The following is a 21,445-nucleotide window of genomic DNA, read 5'->3' on the forward strand; positions in this document are numbered from 1 at the left end:
CGTGTGCCACAACTACTGAAGCCCACACGCCTAGAGCCCGTGCTCCGCAACAAGAGAAGCCACCACAGTGAGAAGCCCGTGCACCACAACCAAGAGTAGCCCCCGCTCACTGCAACTAGAGAAAGCCCGTGCACAGCAACGAAGACCCAACACAGCCAAAAATAAAAATAAATAAAATAAAATAAATTTATTTAAAAAAACTGTTTTGTAATATGAAACTATGACAAAGAAACAGTTTTATGAAAACATCTGAGAACTTTTCCTGAAGTCTATATGAGAGAGTCAGTCCTTTGGTGCTTAAGGATGGCCGAGTTCGCTGTGCCATAAATAATTTCAACTTCATATGCAATTTTATTCCTTTAAACAAGGCACCAAACATTTAATATTTGAATATGTACCTTTTACACAAGGGCTGAAATTCAGTTGTTGTTTTTTTTTGAAATTCAGTTTTAAATCCAAGATTGCTGCTAGGTTTTTGGACAACAGCCTGACTACCACCAGAGGGTGCCATCTGCTGTTTTCTGCCTGACCAGGATCACCAAAAGGACGGTGAGAAGCTTCCGGCTATACCTGGGGAGAAATCCATTCTGGTCTAGCCACTTCCTTTCTAATTGTAAAATCATGCTGGTGTCAGGCTAGTTGGATAGAATCACCCAGGAAGCTATGAAATGCACATTCTCAGGCACCCCAAAGGCTAACTCAGTAGGTCTGAAGTGGGGTTCAGAAATGCGTAATTTTTTAAAAAAGTTCCCTAGATACTTCTGATGCAGAGCTAGGTTTGCTACCACTGGTGTAGAAGATTTCAAAGAACTGATCCTTTTCAATCAAAATGTTTTGCCATCTGCAGGGCATTTTTGACAGGGATCAAGATATCAGAAGTCCAGCTGGATAAGCAAAACCTCCTGAAAACAGAATTTCGTTAAGACACCTTACAATAATAATTATCACAGAAATAAAACATTGTTATCTTCAAATTTAAATTTATTAAGACATTCAGCTATGTCTGTCAGTCTACATCCAAATTTGCTACTAAAAATAAAATAAAGTCACGTCCCACATTAGGAATACCGAGTCTGAAAAACACTTTTTGAGCCAAGCCTATTGTATAAATAAATGACTAGTTTCTTTTCATATCAAAATTCCCATAAAAAATTACATTCCCCCCCTCCCCAGTTCTACCTGTAGCCATGATGAATGTAAAAATTTAAATATGACAAATCCTTGTCAAAGAAAAGGTGCAAAGTCTATTAACAGCTTTAAAAGTGGCATTTGCAGAGTGTGATCATACAGTTATGTACTCATTCCCAAAGTGCAAATATTGCCATAATTTAACACTGTTTTGATTCAGTTGCAAGAATTAAACATTACACAGGATTGAAAAGTACACTTAGGGCCTTTATCAGTGCCCTAAAGCCCTTCCCACTTTGGTCTCCTATACTAACGTGGACTCCAAAGTGTTCATTAGAGTTTTAGTTTACTTCACACAGCCAACACAGTATACGATGTATTAACAAAAGTTTCATATACATCAAAATATTGAAGACTCCATCATAAAGTTCAAGAGTCTCAGATTACATGAATGCACCCGCAAGGCCCAAGTGCCCACCCACCCCCTCCCCCAAAGCACATACGAAGTATGAGCGTGCTTCAATCTTTGAATACAATCAATGCTTTTACGTCTTTGATTTCATTTCAGTGCTGTACAAATAATCACCTGACTGAGTTCCAATTAACTGAGGGAAAAGGGGGTAGAGAAAAGGGCTGGTCACCACTCATACTCTGTAACAAGAATGGTCCTGTCCCATAGAAAGTGAAATATCAGTTCCACTTCTGCCTGCTTCCTCCCACGGTGTCCTCACGCTCTTTATCCTCCTTTCTTTAGCCCCTTTCAGACACTCAAATCTGATTTTATTTATCCCTTACAAATCAGGGGCCGTTTCTGAAGTTGCTGAGGTTGAATTTTCTTGGCAAACCTCTACCAAACATCAGCATAGGATATATAAATACATTCTGATTAGCATACTTTGCAAAATTTCTCCCACAAAGTCAAGGGGATGAAAGCAGGTGGTCTCCACTGAGAGTACTTCCTGGATTAGATCCTTGGAATGTCAAGTTTCCTGCCTAATCACCTCATACATTCACTCCTCAAATCTGGGCACGAACTCCATCGTGAGTTAACTTCTCCTCCAGAGTAGCAAAGCATTACTCCTGCTGCTTTTCTTCTAGGCTGACCTCAACAGGATGTGCTGCATCTTTTGCGCTAAGAGGATTTTCCTTGGGATCACAAGTCCCTTCCTGGCTATCTGATCTTCTGGCAATGCACTCGTCATTGTCCCTAGAACCTTCTTGCACCCCAGTCCCCTGAGGATGCTCCTGGCCTGGGGGTACAGTACCTTCCTGAAGCACATTTTGCTCAGCTCCAGCAGGAGGCTGTGGAACCGGGTCAGCCCCTAACCCTGGCAGCTGCGAGGAGTTTTTGAGGTGGCAGTGGCACAGAGGGCAAGTCTCCTGGACATACAGCCACTTCTTGAGACACCCTGCGTGGAAGAAATGACTGCAAGGTGTGATCACAGCAGATTTCATGTCCTAAAACGGGGGAAAAAGATAATTCGTAAATGTCTATTATCTAAAATCTTTGCTGCTATGCTCGAGTTCTAGTTCCAACATTTCTTTCTCACAAATTCTCCAGAGAAAATTTGCAACACAGATCTTAGAATAAAACTCATTTTATATTTTTGTAATAATCTTCTTGCCATCAGAGACCCCTTTATACAAATAATACATGAACCACTGGCTAAGCAATTTTTAAAAAGAAGTAAAAACCAAAAATGAGGAAGAAACGACCTTCGTAACGGGGTTCGGACTTAGTATGAAACAAAGGTTATAAAACTGTAGCAGTATGATCACTGGGTCTCCACGAGTATAATTATAACCTCAGGAAATCTGATGAAGATTGGACTTTTTCCACTTTTTTCCTTCAACACAGCTCAACACATTATTCCATGATGAGATTATTGGCAAGGAGACAAAATCAGCCACATAACACCAGGGTATTGGCAAGGAAGTGGAAACTTCATTAGGGACAATGTACATCCCAGTTTTCACGATATAAGCCAGTGTTTTTTCAAAGTGCATCAGAATCACCTGGAGTGCTGGCTAACCATGCATATTCTGGGGCCACCCCAGATCTACTGGATATCTGAAGATGGCATTCACAAATCCATAGGTAAAGCAAGCCAGCCATGTGACTTTAATGCACACTTAAGTTTAATAACCACTGGAATAAGAAATGGTATACTTTGCACTAGTAGTCCTTGCATAAGATATATTTGGGGAGGGAAGGCTAGGGATATGAAGTTTAAATTGTAACAACATACATTTGGTTGATCAACCATTAATTTTGTTTAAAGTCCCAAAACAAGGAGTTGTGGCTATAATAGAAATTCCTTGCCAAGAACTGGTAACACCTGGGAGTCAACTTTTAAGCAGAAAGCCATCCAAGGAAGAGCAGCCAGCTAGGAAGGTAAGCAATTTGAGTTTTATTTTCAGTGTGGTATCAGCAGGTAGTTCAAGCACCTCAAAAAAAGTGATGTGACAACAGGAAATACAAAAAGAGGACTCTCAAATCCCAGAGATGGTATATTTAGACATAGGCTGTTGAAGTTGATGTGCCACAGATCTGTCTTGGATATGCTTTGTCCTGCATACAACAAGGCTACCGAGCACAAAGGACCCAAAAGAAGACAATGACCACTTAACTTTGGGGGAATCTACATTGCTCCTCAATCCCCGCAAATGCAAAAACAACCTGGAAAATATTATTTTGCTAGTATCCAAAAGTATGCTCTAATAACAATCAAAAAGTGGCTGCTTAATTTTACTCTTAGGAAAAATTCTTATTCTAGATGGCCTTCACGCACAAACACATACACATCCCATCTACACTGTAAAGCAGCCTTGGAGCAAGTACCTCCTCTGTATACTCATTGACACTATCTATAGTTTTTTTCCCACCAGCCCACACTTTTTAAGAGTGATTTGAAAGGAACAGTTTGTGCTGTGGCCCAGAATTTCTGCCCATACTTCCAACAGTACAGTTAGCTGTAAAAAGCTTCTTACTCAATCACCCCCCTGCACAGGTGACTGGTGACTAAACTCTAGGCCTGTTGTTTGTTACTGTTGTATTTCCAAGCGGATTTAAATACTATCTTTCAATTCTTGCTAGAAGGCAGTCATCAGCTATTGAGGGCTCACGTGCCAAAGATGCCAGGGAGGCCAACCATAATGTACACCAACTGGGTGCCTCTGCCATATCTCCTGCCCCCCACTTCCACACAGAGGCTGCATCCACCTCAGATATACCTCAGCCCACAGGGAAGCGCATACTCTCTCCACCTACGTCACGTGAATGAACGTTTACTCCCTACCCTGGAAATACCAGAGGGAAAGAGTCAGAATCTTGGCACACCACTTTTCAGAAGTTGCTGACTCCTGAATGATAATATGTATTTGATAGTACGTGTGTGTGTGTGTGTGTGTGTGTGCGTGTGCGTGTGCGTGTGTGTATTCAGGAGTAAATATAAAATACACCTGACCTGTTTTTCCTTTATTTATGGGTGAGCAATAATGTTGAAAATAACAATAAATTAGAACTTGAGGAACTAAATTTAAAACTTACTTTAGAAATAAAATGGAAATATTTTATCAGGTCTTTAATAATATCTGAGGCCCACTTTTTTTTTACCCAGGAGATAATTTCTGCCTGGAAATTTAACTTGAATTTGGATAATGTGGTTAAAGTTGCAAGGGATACATGGTATGAACCACCCAAATGGCTTCTTACTGTATGAGTTACCTGATAACAGATGGCACAAATATCATTGTGTTTCTCAAGCTGCTCTTTCGTAGCAATGGGTAATGATTTAATCTTATTCACAGCGTCCCTTCGGAGAAGGAAGCTCTTCCACCCCAGTTGAGCCCGAAGCCACACATTATAGTAGGAATGGATGAAGATGATCATTGAGCCCATTACTGTCCATTCTCCAAAGATGGTCTCGGAGACGCCATAGGCCACCACACAGAGGGCCACGAGAAACTCCAGCAGGCGGTAAGTGCCGTTCACATAGTAGATGACATCATCCATGTTTTCTACTGGCTCTTTTCTGAATTCCTCAACCATAAATAAGACATAAATAAAAAGTGTTCCTAGAACCTGAAAAAAAAAAGATGTATATAATCACTAATAAAGTTTTTCCTAGACTTTAAGTGATAACACATTACTAATATCTTTAGTATACCAGATTTCATATCCATAGGAGACACTGGTACAATTAAAATGTGGGTGATCTCAGTAATACAGATCTTTGATACTGAAAAGTACCCTGAGATATAACTTTACTAAAATGATTCTGATTAGTAATCAGTCTTCTCTGACATTCTTTCCTTCTTTCCCCTGGTCACCAAAACCCTCACAATTCTATCTAAAATTTCCTAATTCTGTACTCATATCTATTCCTCAACTTTCAAAGAACCTTTACTTCTACAAGAAACAATGAATAAATCTTTATTGCCAGTGCTACGTTTTTCTTTTACTTGTTACTGATTAAGCAGCCAAGATACACTTTTAAGTTACAGTAAGTTTATCCATTCCATGGTAACATTGTGTGTGTGTGTGCGTGTAAAGTATATATCATGTCCGTGTAATACATACACAGGTATCATTTATTTATATACATTATGAAACTATGGATATTTTTGAGTGGGCAAAATGTGCTCCAAACAAGCACTAAAATCTTTTAATATTTTATAGTTACTTATCTATTTAAGATTTACATGACAGTTCTGTATCACATCATTTTGAAAAAGAGATATTGCAAAGTTTAATTACCTTGATTAAAAAAAACTACAGTGACAGATAGGCTTAGTATTTTAATAACCTACCTTCTAACGCCTATGCTCAAATAATGTAATGCATTCTAGTAAAGAGGATGGGAAGTAATCACCTAAATAGACCACTTATCATCATTAATCTTGAAAAAGTTTAATTCCTTTCCTGGAAGGAAAAGTAAGAAAATCAGTTATTATATAAAGTTAATTAATCCTGGGCTTACCTGAAGAGAGGTGAGAATGCTGCTAGAAATAATGATAAGAAGCCAAAAATCCATGTGGAAAAACTGGCAAATCATATAAGCCATATATGCAGGGAACACCAGTAAAAATAAACAAAGGCTCACGGCACGGAAGTGTTTCCATAAACTCCTAGAGAAAGAAAAGTATCCTTTTAACATGCCTGTAACCTAGCAGCACCACTAACCAATCTTGTGCCATGCTTCAATTTCACAGCATTTTACTGCACACCCTTCTCCATGCCAGTCACAGTGCTAGATTTCAGGGCAAGTCATGTCAAAGGCTTCAAAGCACCTTTTCTCTTAACACCCCATACTCAGTCAATTGACAAGTACCACCAATTCTTTTTTTTTTTTCTGAATAGTTTGCTTTCAATCTCATTCCCATTCCAAGCAATCTCAAAGCGATGTCAGGCTTTTATAGCATTAAACTTCAACAATTTTAACAGTAATGTGCTGTCTTAAATTGTGACGTCCTCTCCTCACCTGCACCACCCTGGATGAAAATCTCTGCAGCCGTGAGTGCAGTGTTACTAAGAGGAATGGCTCTCCGATGAGCAGGGGTATTACCCCTCACATCTGTTGAGGTTGGGGAAAAACTATGAACCACTGCACTTTAAGACCTACTAGCTGATCTTCCTTCCCTCTAGCCCCTGTTCCTAGAGAGATTAATCGTTCTAAAGCTCTGCTAGCATAATACTGTCAATACCTTCTCTAAACTTCCTAGCCTGGCATTTTAGGTCCTCCACTCCCAATTTTTTTTTTTAAAGCCTTTTTTAAATTTATTTTTCGGGGGCTGTGTTGGGTCTTTGTTGCTGCACGTGGGCTTTCTCTAGTTGCGGCGAGCGGGGGCTACTCTTCGTTGCAGTGTGCGAGCTTCTTATTGCGATGGCTTCTCTTGTTGCAGAGCACGGGCTCCAGCAGTTGCAGCATGCAAGCTCAGTAGTTGTGGCCCACAGGCTTAGTTGCTCCGCAGCATGTGGGATCTTCCCAGACGAGGGCTTGAACCCATGTCCCCGCACTGGCAGGTGGATTCTCAACCACTGTGACACCAGGGAAGTCCCTATCACTCCCAATTTTTTGGTCCAAACTTGCCAACATCTGTCCCTCACTACAAGCAAAGATGGTTAACTCTCTTCCCAAAAAGACACAAGCACTCTTAAAAATCCCACCAGAAATGCCTGCATTCCACTCTCTCCTTTTCTAAACGCTTTAGACTAGCTCAAGCTAAACAAATATATTTATACAGGTAATGATATCCTTTCCCCAGGAATCACCTACCCTCTCAGAATTCTTAACATCTGTACCAAACAATCATACAATAAATTGAAGCACTGCTTCAATATATAGATATTTATATATAATATTTTATACATTATGTATCATATACACCTAAACATTCTTACTTATATTTTTATTTTATATTTATTATTTAAATAAAAATATTTTATATATATACACACATTTAAAAAAAGTCTTATCACCCATATTTAATCTCCTCAAAAATAGGATAACTCCAGCTCCTAAGCACAGAGGCTTGTTTGAAATAAGTGCCAAATAAAACTTGAAAACTTATTTCTGCTTGATATTTTTCAAATTATTTTCCATCAGTTACTACCTTTTCTTACCTACCCATCTATCCACCCAAGTGCAAAGCCCTATGATATAAGCAGGACAAAAGTTAATTGTGGTCATTACACAGCAGAACCGTTCCATGTATAACTTTATGCTTTTAAGACACCCAACAAGTCAAGAAATTTCTTAGACTTAGATTTCAGCTTCTGATTCCACTTGAATCCTCCTTGTCAATAGTGGAATACACAGCAGGAGTCCCCTAGTTATGGCAAAAGGAGAAGGAACATAATCTTTTCTTTTATTTAGCTCTTCGTACATTGTACTATTCTAACAGCTCATTCCTTAAATATACCCCAAATTTAATACAGATTGTAAACCAACTTCTAAAAGAAAAATGACACAAAACCCTCCCCCAACAAGTGCCTTAAGCAGAACCTTGAAAAAATCTTTTTGTGCAATAATAAAAAAGGTATGATTTCCACCCCCTACAAGTTTATTATTTACTTTATATATCCCATTTATAAGACAAATGATGATGTAATGACTTATTACCCCAAAAGGGGTTTAAAGAGGAAAAAAAAAAGATGCTAGATACTTCCATTTCCTTGGTAATAAAAGCCAAAGTTGGAGTAATTTTTTAACATAAGGATCACAAATCTAGAAAGAAATCAGCGTGAGCCCCAAACAGCCATCCCCTCTCTTAAAAAAACTCAATTACAATCTATGTAAACTGAATATCAAGTCCTAAATCATTTAATGATTCTCTAATAAAAACAAACACAGATTATTTAAAAACATTACGAGGAAACATGAATTTCAACCAATATAGTTTAAAGCTCATAGCCACAATAATTATGCTGTTTTAATTAAATATCAGCATCTGTGATATGTTCTCAAGTCCATGTGAAGTATCTCAAGGAGACAGAAGAGTAACATAAATCATCCTGCCTACCTTTAACTCTACTACAACATAGGTGGGAGGAAAAATAACCACACTAAGTTAAATGCTATACTGTGTGGGACTGTCCACCGTTAGCAAGTCTGATAAGAAAGTAAATTATTATTCTGGTTAAAATTAAAGCTAGGTACTTTGGAAAGTGTTTTACATCTTTTCTTGTCACACATTTTTCTTATGAGAAGTTAAGGGACAAATATAAACCTGCCACAGTAGCCCTGCTTTGAGATTCCAAACTTTTACTTTTTTTAAAGAAAAGCAGGCAGTAGTTATAATAGGGCAATTTGCCCTAAAACTTTAAATATATTTTTCAAAATCAAGCTAGCTGTGATTCACTTATATAATTTACATATATATACAAACATATATTTATACATATACACAGAAAAGTAAATATAACATGATGCCAACAGTTTTAAACTTACGTCTGATTTCTATGTTTTATATATACACAAACATTACATACATATTTATCCTTATTTAAGCAGTTAAAATTCAATAAAAATCTAATTTAAAATTAAACATAAAACGAATAGTGGGGCTTCCCTGGTGGCGCAGTGGTTGAGAGTCCGCCTGCTGATGCAGGGGACACGGGTTCGTGCCCCAGTCCGGGAAGATCCCACATGCCGCGGAGCGGCTGGGCCCGTGAGCCATGGCCGCTGAGCCTGTGCGTCCGGAGCCTGTGCTCCGCAACGGGAGAGGCCACAACAGTGAGAGGCGCGCGTACCGCAAAAAAAAAAAAAAAAAAAAAAAAACCAAAAACGAATAGCGGAATTTGAAACTCTGCTGTATCATTTGAATACAGTAGACTCTAGTTGTAAAATTCCTTGCTAACAAATGTAATAAAATTCCTGGATAAAAGTAACAATTATATCTACAGCTAAAACTATCTGAGACACATTTTTAAGTTTAAACACTGGAAATTACCTCCAGTCCTAGCAACACCAAGATGTGTGAGGATTTTCCCCTAATAGTTACTTCCTTAACGACAGAGAGAAGCAGAGTTTCAATATTACCATTTAATTGTTAACCTAATGTGAGAATTAGGAAATTTTTCCATTTCCTTTTTTAATGGTACACTTAATTGAATTAATTACAAACCTGGTACACTTAATTGAATTAATCACAATCCTCTGTTCAGAATGCACTATCGTTATTGGTCTGTGCATGTCCCCCTTTTTTATTAGTTCGTAATCCAATTAGCTATTTTAAATACCTGAAATGTAGCAAGCATTCATGAACCCATCTCCCCGTACAAAAGAGGCCCTGGACCATGTGGCAGGCCAGCCTAGTCCATGTCCTGCCTCCCTCCACCCAATGAAACCATTTCATGAGTCCTGTACTCTTCACTCTCTTGCTTGCTTCCCTTTCTACAGTTTTGTTTATCCATATGTACTCCTAAAGAGTGTATTTTAAAATTCTGTTTTTGACATAAAAATAACATTCTAGGGCTTCCCTGGTGGCGCAGTGGTTGAGAGTCCGCCTGCCGATGCAGGGGACACGGGTTCGTGCCCCGGTCCGGGAAGATCCCACATGCCGCGGAGCAGCTAGGCCCGTGAGCCATGGCCGCTGGGCCTGTGCGTCGGGAGCCTGTGCTCCGCAATGGGAGAGGCCACAACAGTGAGAGGTCCGCATACCGCAAAAAAAACAAAACAAAACAAAACAAAACAAAACATTCTATATTGTCATCTTTGGGGATTTACTTTATATATTGCTATGAATCATTCAAAATGTTTAATGCATCACTATGTTTTTAACATTCCACTGTGACTATTATCACATTTATTCACCCCCTTTCCTGTTTGATTGGCACATGATTTGTTCCCAGGTTTTTGCTATTGTGAGTTGTGCTATGAACATTCTTCTACATGTCCCTCCTGAACATGCACAAGAATGTCTTGAGTATCTACGTAGGAGGAGACAATGCTAAACTGTTTTCCAAAGTGATTACACTAATTTACACTCCCACCAGAAACGTGGGATATCTGAGGACCTATGTTTTCTTCTACCCTAGGTATCAGCTGACTTTCTTTCCTCTCTCTCCCTTCCTTCCTTCTTTTCTATTATTTATTCATTGCCACTTCCACAGGTTTAAAACAGTATCTCACAGCAGTCTTGATTCACATTTCTCTGACCACTAAAGACACTGAACCTCTCTTCATATTCATTGTTTCCGCTTTCACTAAAAGGCTGATGATGTATTTTATCCACTTCTCTCACCAATCTGAGCTATTTACATATATATTCTTGATAGTAATTCTTGAGGAAGTGTGAATACTATAAATATCTTCTCCCAGGTTTGTAACTATCATTTCTAATACAAGTTTCCTTTAGGTTTAGAAAATGTTATTAATTTTGATAGTTAGATTTATCATTCTTTTCTTTCATAATCATAGTCATTCTTAGTCTCAGTCTTTCACGGCCAGTTCCATCAGTTTAATAATTTTTTTTTCCTACTTGAAGGTCCAAAATATACTACTCTATGCAGATTTAATTTTTTATTTTGACATTTAAGGCTCTACCATTCTGGAGTTGATTCTTTTGTTTACAGCTGTGAGACAGGAATCCAATTCCACCTTTTTCCAATTAGAAACCAATTTTTTCCAGCTACATTACAGAAGAGAACCACCTGCCCCACTCATCTAACATGCCACTTCGGCCATACACCAAAGTCCCATATATATATGGACCTGTCTGGGGGCTCTGTTCCATTGGTCAAGTTGTCTATACTTGAGCCAATTATTATAAAAACTTCACAGTATCTCCTATTGTGAGTGAAATAAACTTTATCTTTCTCAAATTGTCTGTTTGATTTCAATATGGATTTATACTGGTTTCAAAGAATGAGCAGGGGTGGGGGGATAGTCTTTCTATTGTCTGAAAGCATTTGTTTAAAACAGGGATATCTGCTCCTTCAAAGTTTGGTAGAACTTGCCTATAACACCATCTGAGTTAGGATGTTTACCATTTGCTTCCATTTCTTTAATAGAACTATCCAAGCTTTTTAATTCTTAAGTCAGCTCTAATAAGTTTTATTTTTCTCACAACTTTTCCATTTCATTTGTTTTAAAAAGTACTGCCATTTAACTGTTGATTGTACATTCTAATTACCATAGGCAGTAGTGGGAGAGAAGTAAGAACAGAACCGTAACTGTTCATTCCTATCTCATCCTGTCACAGCCAAGAGCCTCTCTTGCCTCAGGCCAATTAATGCTGCTACAGACACGAGTAACAACAGTGACACCAATCCAAAATAACCACTCCACACCAACACACAGGGCTTCTCAGTCTTGCTTCTTTCCTTCTAAATTTCCTCTGTATTTGATCTTGGAGGAAGAAGCCAGTAATGATGCTAGTTCAGCACGCTGGAAGGACCCAGAACTGAATTTACTGGTGCCTGTGGCAGTGAAATTATGGTCTTATTTCTCTCTCTTTTCCAAACTTTCTATTGTATTATATCAGTCTTTTAATTGGTATAATTAATAATACTAAAGGATACTGCCAGAGATGACAAAATAGTAACTGTACTTAGGTCAAAACCCCAATTTAAGTGACTATTTAACTAAGTTCACCATTGAATTCAACATCTTAAATGCTTCTGCTGAGAAACCTTAAACCTAAAAACCAAATCTCAAATAAGTATAATGATTAAAATTATCTGAAACATATCCAAGAGCTTTGAGCTTATTTAAATTAAATTGACTCTTTCAGCCATTCTATGGGTTTGACAAGTTTTCAGAATATTTGGCAATATGGGATATGGGGATAGAAAGATAAATCTGATTAACTATAATTAAAATGTTAATTTCCTTACTTATAAAGCACCACCAAGGAAGCAATTAAATCGGGTATTTCAATAATCAATAATCAGAGTATGTAGAAGCATGCTGGAAAAAAATAGTGGCACTGAGTTTTAAGCAATTCCTTATAGAAAATCCTTGTATAAATTACCATAAGCCTACCATTAGGTAGGTTACACTCCTACCATTCTTAGATATCCACTGAATTATACATATTTACATCATAGCATCTTAAAGAGCCAAATAATTTGACTTTTATTCCTTATGAAAATTTCTGTAATATGAGATGAATATGAATCCAGCTGGTCCCATAAGGTGTCAAGAACCCCCATTATAACCTCAGTTAGTTGCAAAACGCCATCAGATGAGACTGTTATTCCATAAATGCCTATCGTTTTTTGGTTTTTTTTTCCGGTACGCGGGCCTCTCATTGTTGTGGCCTCTTCCATTGCGGAGCACAGGCTCCGGACGCACAGGCTCAGCGGCCATGGCTCACGGGCCCAGCCGCTTGGCGACATGTGGGATCTTCCTGGACCGGGGGACGAACCCGTGTTCCCTGCATCGGCAGGCGGACTCTCAACCACTGTGCCACCAGGGAAGCCCCATAAATGCCCATCTTTATGATTGTCTGAAACCTTTATTTTTCTCTCCTTCATTTGCCCTTTCTCTCAATGCTTCCTCTCCTTTAGCACTGCACAGAATAAAATTGTATATTATTTGTTATATTTACTGTGCTGAATTTTATGCTCTACATTCTTAATTTTAAAACTGTATAAGTATAAAAAAGTACTACATTTCTCTGAAGAAGAAAAAGCTGATTTGTAATTACTTGGCCTTTAATGTGACTTTTTATATACAAGAATGTTGAGGGAAAAAAAACAGAAAAGTCAAATACATACAAAAAATAAAAAGGTAAACTTGTTAATAAGCTAATACCAATTATTTATCCATCTTGTCTCTAAACAATACCTAGATCTTCAGACAACAAACTTATGTAAACAATATGACAAAAATTTCTTTTAGGAAGTTTCTTACTTGTCTCGAGATGCTCCCAGCGCCAAAACAATAGGATCTGCAATCTCTAACATAGACTGCAGGATAGAAGCTACAACAATGAAAAGGATAATACTGAGCAGGAATGCCCGGTGAACAACCTGCAGCTCTATCAGACCAGTCTGCACTGCCAGGATTAACAGCGTAACTCCTTCTGTCATGCCCCTAGAAAAGCACACGTTTTTGGAAAAACAAACAATAATCAGAATCACATTTAATTCCGAGGGAAAATAATCCAAAGGCTTAGACTGTTATTACATATTTGTGATCTATTCTGACTTCGACAAAAGAACTTGATCAGAATATTAATGTCAGTGTAATAATATACAAGCATAATGTATCACTACATGTGCAAAACATAATAGCTATAATTTTAGCATACAGTGAGAAGAAAAAAAGCAACTTCTCAGATAAATAAAAGTATTCAAACCAGGCTTGGCTAACGAGTCAGACACTCCTACCATTCTTAGATATCCACTGAATTATATACATATTTACATCATGAGCTATATCCCGATTATAAAATAGAGAACCACAGGTGAATGTCTCTATAATCTTGGAGTAGGGAAGGTCTATTTAAGAAGACCATAAGAACCAGAAACGTAAACAAAAATACTTTTTTTGAAATTCAATTTCCATATGGAAAATATATACAAAGTCCTAAGACCTTTTTATCCTATTGACTTGAATTATAAAGAATCTTACAAATAAACGAGAAATGAGCCAAGGACAGGTACAGTTTTCAGATACACAAATTAGCAAATATTTCAAAGCCTGATGACCCAAGTACTGACAAGGAATGTAAAAAAATATGGGCAGACTAATGTTGAGATATAAACAGGTAAAATGTTTCTGGAGAAGAATTGCTAATAAATTTAAAATGTACATATCCTTCAATTCAATAATATTACTAGTAATTTACCCTATGGATGTACTACAAAAGTTAAGATATATAGATATAGATTTTTAAGATATATATATACACACACACACACACACAGATTTGAGAGATAAAGTGAACAATGGAACATGTTATGTGACATCATGGGGATACAATCAGTAAAATCCAGACTGAAAAACTAAGTAGGACAAACAATCCGATGTCTTCAACAAATAACATTAAAGGGAAAAAATAAAGAGATAGCAGGAAACTAAATATTGAAAGAGACTTAAGAGGCATACCAGTCAACTACAACATGGGCATTATTTGGATCCTGAGTTGAGCAAACAAAATGTTTTTTAAAATTTAGACAGATAATTAGGGAAATATGAACACCAACTGGGTATCTGATGTCAAGGAATTCTTCCATGAGAAATGAATGCTCTATTGTAGTTACGGTTTTTTCCTAAAAGATTTAGAGGTAAAATAATATTATATCTGGGATTTGCTCCAAACAAATGCAGCTAGGGAGGGGGTGTTATGGGACAAGGTAGGTGGAATTGACAGGGGCACACAACACACAACACTGGCCATATTACTGGAGATGGGTGCCAGGTACATACATAGGGGTTCATTTTACTATTTTCTCAGCTTTACTGGTTTAAAATTTTCCTAATTAAGGGTTTAAAAAGAGAGACATGAACAAAGACACTCATAGCAGCATTATTTTTAAATAGCAAAAAAAAAAAAAAGATACATTATTTTTGCAATACTATGCATTCATCGAAAAGAATGAGGTGTATGTGTTGACATAAAAACAAAACAAAAAACCTATCTAAACCATATTAAGTGACAAGATAAGGTACAGAACAATGTGTATAGTATGTGGAAAAGACTATATATACTTTTCCCTATAAGAAATGTTTTAAATTACCATCTATAGCTGTTATCTTTGGGGAGAGGAAATGGGAAGTAGGGGAAGAAAGTTGTCATTTTCCATTTTGTGCTTTCTGAATGGTATGAATTCTGTGAACTTAAACATGAATTATTTTTCTGTCTTGTCCCCACTCCCTTTTTCCATTATAAAGGTGTTAGCTGGGACTGGCAGGAAAATTACAGAGCATAGGTTTTTTCTTTTCTGTCATTAAAAAACTAATACACAACAATTTAAAATTTCCCCTCAATTTACAAGGTACTCAGCATCTACTAATCATGAAATAGTCCATAAAAATTTAAATACTTTAAGAAGAGGTTACATAAACTTATATAAATGAAACCATTAAACCTCTATGTTAATTCAGATAACAGAAATCATGACAAGTTCTAGAAGTAGTTTCCTAATACCTGATCTTAGTGATTTAATAACAACTGGAATAACTATTCTGCATCCTCATTAATGCATCCTTTGAAACTTCAATCAGTATCAAAATTATGTTCAAACATAAAGAAAAATCTTTAAGAAAGTATCGAATTTAGAAATCTGATTTTAGCAGAGCAACACAAACATCAAATGGGAAAAAGCAAGCTATCCAAAAATCTCTTAAATAAATCTAGGAAAGGAAAGTGTCTAATATACATTGTTATGTAGATATAATAAAAATACATCTTTTATACACAGAAATTTAGTTATTTTTTCATAGTATTTTAATCTGAATATTGCAACCATTCCAAAAAAAAAGTCCTCAAAATTCCATTTCCTCTAAAATTCATCAACAACGAAATTCATCATTCCTTCTTCAAGTTACATAAGATTTAAATGTCTAGAGCTATTCAGGGTGAAGAACTTACCGATTCATGGCAGGATCATTCATGAAAGCTCGATAACCCTGCAAGTAAAACTTGCAGAGTGTCAGAACACCCAAGGCAACAAAAGAAACCGTGAAGACCAAACCCAAAAGTGAGTAAGGAGTGCTGCAGCATTCAGCAATACTAGAAAAAAAGGGGGGGAAATATTGTCCGATAAAAATTGTTTATTTGGAATTGAAACATCTTAGGCCTTTAAATAACCACCAAGCTTGATCTGATCCTCAATGAAAACACCCAAAATTTGAGATGAAATCACCTAACCACTCTGTTAATAATTTAAATCCATTCTTATTATTATCCTAACCTCATTTTTCTAACTCTTTGGCCAATATTCAGCACATAGCACCAAATCTGAAACACAGTCTTTTTTATTTTTATTAACTATCATCTCCTTCAAAGGTAGTAAAACTCTGAAGGCTTAAATCTTGTTCAAACCTTAAGAAAATCTAATTAACATGCTGATAATATTCAAAAGAAACGTATATAGTTGCCCATTGTTCTTCTGAAAGGTTCTGGCTGTTCAAATTGATCAGACTGTACTGCTAATGTGGTTCCTTGTCAAAACTCCTTCTCTGACCAAACTGCTATGGGGTAGGGCCTGTGCAGACTCTGCAGCCCCTGACTCCTCTCACTCCAACAATGTCTTCCATGCTACTGGTGCTTTACATTTTAATTAATTTAGGCGTAGGTAAATGCAGGTCTTTTCTGGGTTATTTCAAAAGCATGTCCAAGAATATAGCCCAAGACCATTTCAAAATAATTTTAATAGCAATTTTTAATAAGGAGAACTGGACTTGCACTAAACCTTGGAAATACTTTCATATTTTATAGAAATACATTCAATACTTTTATTGAACACATTTGAGAATAATTTCACAAGTATTTTGCAAATATATGTAATATTATGTACCAATAATTTGGATTTAGCATTTACAAAGCAACTAATAAAAAAACATTCAAAGCATGGTATCAAGTTTTGAAATTTCAGTGAATAATGTCTTGCATGGATGAGGAATTCATTCAGGCAAATCAGTATCTGCCCTTTACTATGTAGCTCCATGCCTCTGCTACACGGTTATCCTTCTTACACAACTGTTTTTAAGTTACTTTTTATGTGAAAACATCTAATTTTACGTAGACCACTGTGCATTATGATGAGGAAAAAAATGTCTGGTTTTCCATTAGGAGCCAAAATATCTACCAATCATGGTAGTTGACAGCTAAAGAATAAATAATTTTATGGCATTCTTAAAAGTCTAATTTCTGAAATGTTTGATATTTTTCTCAGAAAAATCATTATATACCATGTTTCAACAAATTGTCCAGTAATTTAAAAATATGAGGATCATGGCTAAAAATAACACTAAAAATTTTACTTCATTGCCATTGGAAAAGTCTGAAAGTTTTACTGAATGTCCAAACAATTTCTCTATTTTTGTGTCTATTTTTAAAGAAATCTTTTTTACCCAAACAGTATGATTTAATTACATTTTCAAGAGGAGCACATTCTTTTTCTCTTACTTTAAAAAAATGTGTGGGAAAAAAAAAAATGTGTGGTGCTATTTTTCAAGAGCATACTAAAGAAAACAAAAGGTTTCAACCTAGCTTTGGGGAAGTGAAAGAGGCTGGGAAATTTATAAAACTTTTCTTCCCATCTCTCCTCGATGAGACATTTTATTGATTTTAGTTTCTATTTCCTGGCTGCAAAAAACCCCTTCTTTTTGTTTTTCAGTTTGTTTGCCATGCTTTGTTGGTTTGTTTTAGTCAGGGTATCCTGGTAAACTTGTGATCCTCCTTTTTGAGAGTAAGTTGTTCATTGGCAAAGCAACATACACACATAACCTAACGCACAAGTGCATCAAGAAGGACAAAGAACAATGCTTACAGAGACACAAATTAATGAAAGAACCACACAGGAACTTCTCTATAAAACACCAAATTAAAATATTCTTATATAGAGAAGGGGCAATCTATCCTATGTATGGAAAAGGAATAAAGAAGAAAATTATTTTGGCAAGATATCTAAGCCTCACCTAAAATTGCAGCATTATTTTCTTACTTTGTTAAGTCCAAATTCATTCATAGCTTACTGATTTGTTAAGCCTCTTACATTATACTATGCTTCATTTGATTGTGCTTCACAATGGATAATAATCTGGTTTAAAACATGACCAATCCCAGTCCCACACTTAGGTTATCCTAACCACTGAACTGTATATCTCTCTTTCTCTTTAAATTCAGTAACTTTTTGGACCATTTTAAAACTCTGCATAAAATCTCCATGATACTTACATAAAAACAAATAGCAGTGAAACAATGAATTGGCCATTAAAATGTGTTTGATATCAGTTTATTGCATGTTTATAAAAGCTACTTTTTAATTAAAAGTCTCAGAAAGTACAAAATCTGACTCAGTACCAATAAGTTTATTTTACTTACTTGTCAAAATAGGTATCGCCCCATGACATTTTTATTGCTGTTTAACTTTGTAACGTTTTCAATCTTAACAAGTAACATGCTCCTTAAAGAGAGTAAATCTGTCTTAAACTTCTCCTCCCCTACACCACTTGGTGCACAACACTCCATCATTTTGGATGGCTGCGAAACAACAGCTCTACTAACTAAAACTCTAAAGTTGTATTCGCCTATACTTCCCAGGAGGAGAGTTTCTTTCTTGCCTTTTAAAGTGACAATGAGCCAAGGAATGAAGATGTAGACCCATCTGCTAGATTCTGAGGGACTGAGATGGAAACTTGGAATTTAACAGTGACAAATGTCTAGATAAGCTCACAACAAAGATAATGAGGTAGAAAAAGGACTCTAATGACTTAAGATTTTTTTTAAATAATTTATTTTAGAAACCAAGTCTTAGAATTCCTTTAGGTTAAATAGTAAAATACTATGATATACTCATTTTACCATTATTTGACTCTATATTAATACGGAAGCAAAACATTGAAAATAACAGGGCATAGTGAAAGTGTATAGGTAAGTCATAGGATTTGGACTCAGATGGGGTTTGAGTGTCAGCATCCCTACTTTTGGCACTGGCACCTGGGCAAGTTACTCTTGGTACAATTTCCTTACCTCTGAAATGCTAATGATAATAAGGTACCTTTCTTGCAGGGCTGCTATAAAAGTAAGTATGAAGAAGTGTTTATTAGTGTGGCTGGCACATATTAAATACTCAAAGTGATAGTTATTTTTAGTAACATATTTCTTTTCCAGTAGTTTAACTTGAAATTGAAAAAACATTTTTACAATTTGCTACATACCTTTCCACAAATCATTTGCTGTACTACGGTCTACAGTGCAGCCAAATATACCACCATTATTATATTAGCACCTCCTTACACTGCCAGACCTAGGCATCCACTGAGTGAAAATCCTATTTTAATTGAATATGAAGCACTATAAAAAGAGTGACAAAAGTTAATTTGAAAAACTTACTATTCCTAGATCAAAGTTTTCTCTTCCTAGGGTTATATATAGTATCGTATACTCTTATTAATTACCTTGTGAGGAAAAGGAAAAGAAGCCTCTCTCGTGATGCAGGCTGATCCCGAGTACTGAAATAGGAGTAAATCTGAAGAGCAAATAAGACGAGCCAGAAAACCATGAACAGTACAGGGACTACCAGCTGATTCCACAGGGACATCCCCAAGGCTAGAAGGCCATATACCTCCACTACCTGAGTAAGAAAATAGGACTTTAGGAAAACACCTTGTATCACTTCAATAAACACATTTAAACACAAAAGAGTTTAACCTAAAGTACTGAAAGAGAAAAACTGAGTAGCTTTTCTTTTCTTGCAAGATTATTTCAACTAAATTCCTTCAAAGTTAGCTCTATACATACAAGTAGGAATTAGCATGTCTTTGTTAATTTTCTGACTTTGAATTATTATTAACTGTTGACACACATTCATCAAATGGCAACAGTAAACTGCCCTAAGAGTTCAGGGATAATGTCAAAATAAAGTCACAGTCAGAGTTAAACTACGTCAAGGGAGTGTGAGGAGCCTTGGTAAACTTACTCATGTCTAATCAAAATGATCAGGACTAGCATGAACAATGCAATACTGCTTGAGGGGCTAGGAGGAAGGGAAATATAAAAGAATTTTCCAGAGTTTATTCAGGAAGGTCACAGATGAGAAGTAGTTTGATGGAAGACAGAATAATCATTGGAGAAGTTTATGATGGAGCAAAGACAGGAAGTCTTTTCCCTCAGACAAATCACTTCCCCTTGCTCCTACTGTGTATTTATCAAGCAACATTTCTCAAATGATTTGGTTTGCCAAGTGTATTAACACCAGAGAAAAAGGTACACCTAAAAAAAGTTTATTAAACTACTATAAGTCAATAAATTAGCTGTCTAGTTTATAAAACAATTCCTTATGAGACTGATTAGGAGGAATTAATTCTCATAATCTGATTCAGCCTAGGAGTACAGCTGTAACCAAGTTTCTGGAGTTACTAAGCCAGGGACTGGACCCTGGTAACACAACAAGGTTCTGCCAAGTAGGTTACAAGCTCTAACCTAAGCAGCCAATTGGTCTTGCCGGAATGCTCGGTGTGACACCAGAATTTTTCAAAAACTATAAAGACCTTAAATAAAAATACACTGACTTGTAGCTTATTCTAAATTTACATTTTTTCATCTGTAAATCAAATATTTTTTCTAAAACTGAGTCATGATTAACCCCATTTTTTCCCAACTAGAAAATATTGCAAGAAAAAGGAAATTGTCCAGCTAGCTGCAAAATTACTATTAGCAGCAAACTAATCACTGAGAGGTAGAGTACTTTTCCTTCTTTCCATTCAAGGAAAAGACCACTAAAATACCTGACAGTTTCCACTTCTTGTCTATCCAATTCTTTCCAGGTCGCGAATTTCATAACCTATACTTTATTTTCAACTGCAACACCTTGTGCTACAAGAACCTTATGGCAACCAAGAAGGTAAACATGACACTGAAAAACGGAGGCTTTGTCCTTATGGTAACTAAATAAACAGTATCCAAGTAATATTTACTGAATATCTACCACTTCTTACAAACCAGGGTAGTTCCACAAGATTGAATTCAAATAAAAAATACATAAATTCATCATTCTGACCCTGCATACAACAACCCTTCCCCACGAAGAAACTGTTCAATGAGAGTATGAAAATAACTTCATCTTCTTCTGAAGATCTACTTTCAAGAAAGTTGCTCAAGTTAATCATTATGTAAGATGAAGAAATCAGTAGAA

General features: G+C 36.4%; 1 protein-coding gene across 2 annotated transcripts in view; it reads right to left on the reverse strand.

The window, feature by feature from the left end:
- Window positions 1-268: 268 nt before the first annotated feature.
- Window positions 269-21,445, reverse strand: part of RNF145 (ring finger protein 145) — a 65,782-nt gene continuing 44,605 nt past the window's right edge. For both annotated transcript variants that reach the window (XM_082650539.1, XM_082650538.1), the window contains exons 6-11: window positions 19,710-19,885; window positions 16,177-16,317; window positions 13,491-13,673; window positions 6,111-6,258; window positions 4,856-5,212; window positions 269-2,586 (exon numbers count right to left, since the gene is read on the reverse strand). In XM_082650539.1, coding sequence (XP_082506665.1) covers window positions 2,203-2,586; window positions 4,856-5,212; window positions 6,111-6,258; window positions 13,491-13,673; window positions 16,177-16,317; window positions 19,710-19,885 — 1,389 coding nt within the window. In that variant the 3' untranslated portion in view covers window positions 269-2,202. The remainder of the gene's footprint in view (window positions 2,587-4,855; window positions 5,213-6,110; window positions 6,259-13,490; window positions 13,674-16,176; window positions 16,318-19,709; window positions 19,886-21,445) is intronic.

This window comes from Grampus griseus (genome assembly GCF_964374135.1).
Source record: "Grampus griseus genome assembly, chromosome: 3".
NCBI classification, from domain to species: domain Eukaryota; kingdom Metazoa; phylum Chordata; class Mammalia; order Artiodactyla; family Delphinidae; genus Grampus; species Grampus griseus.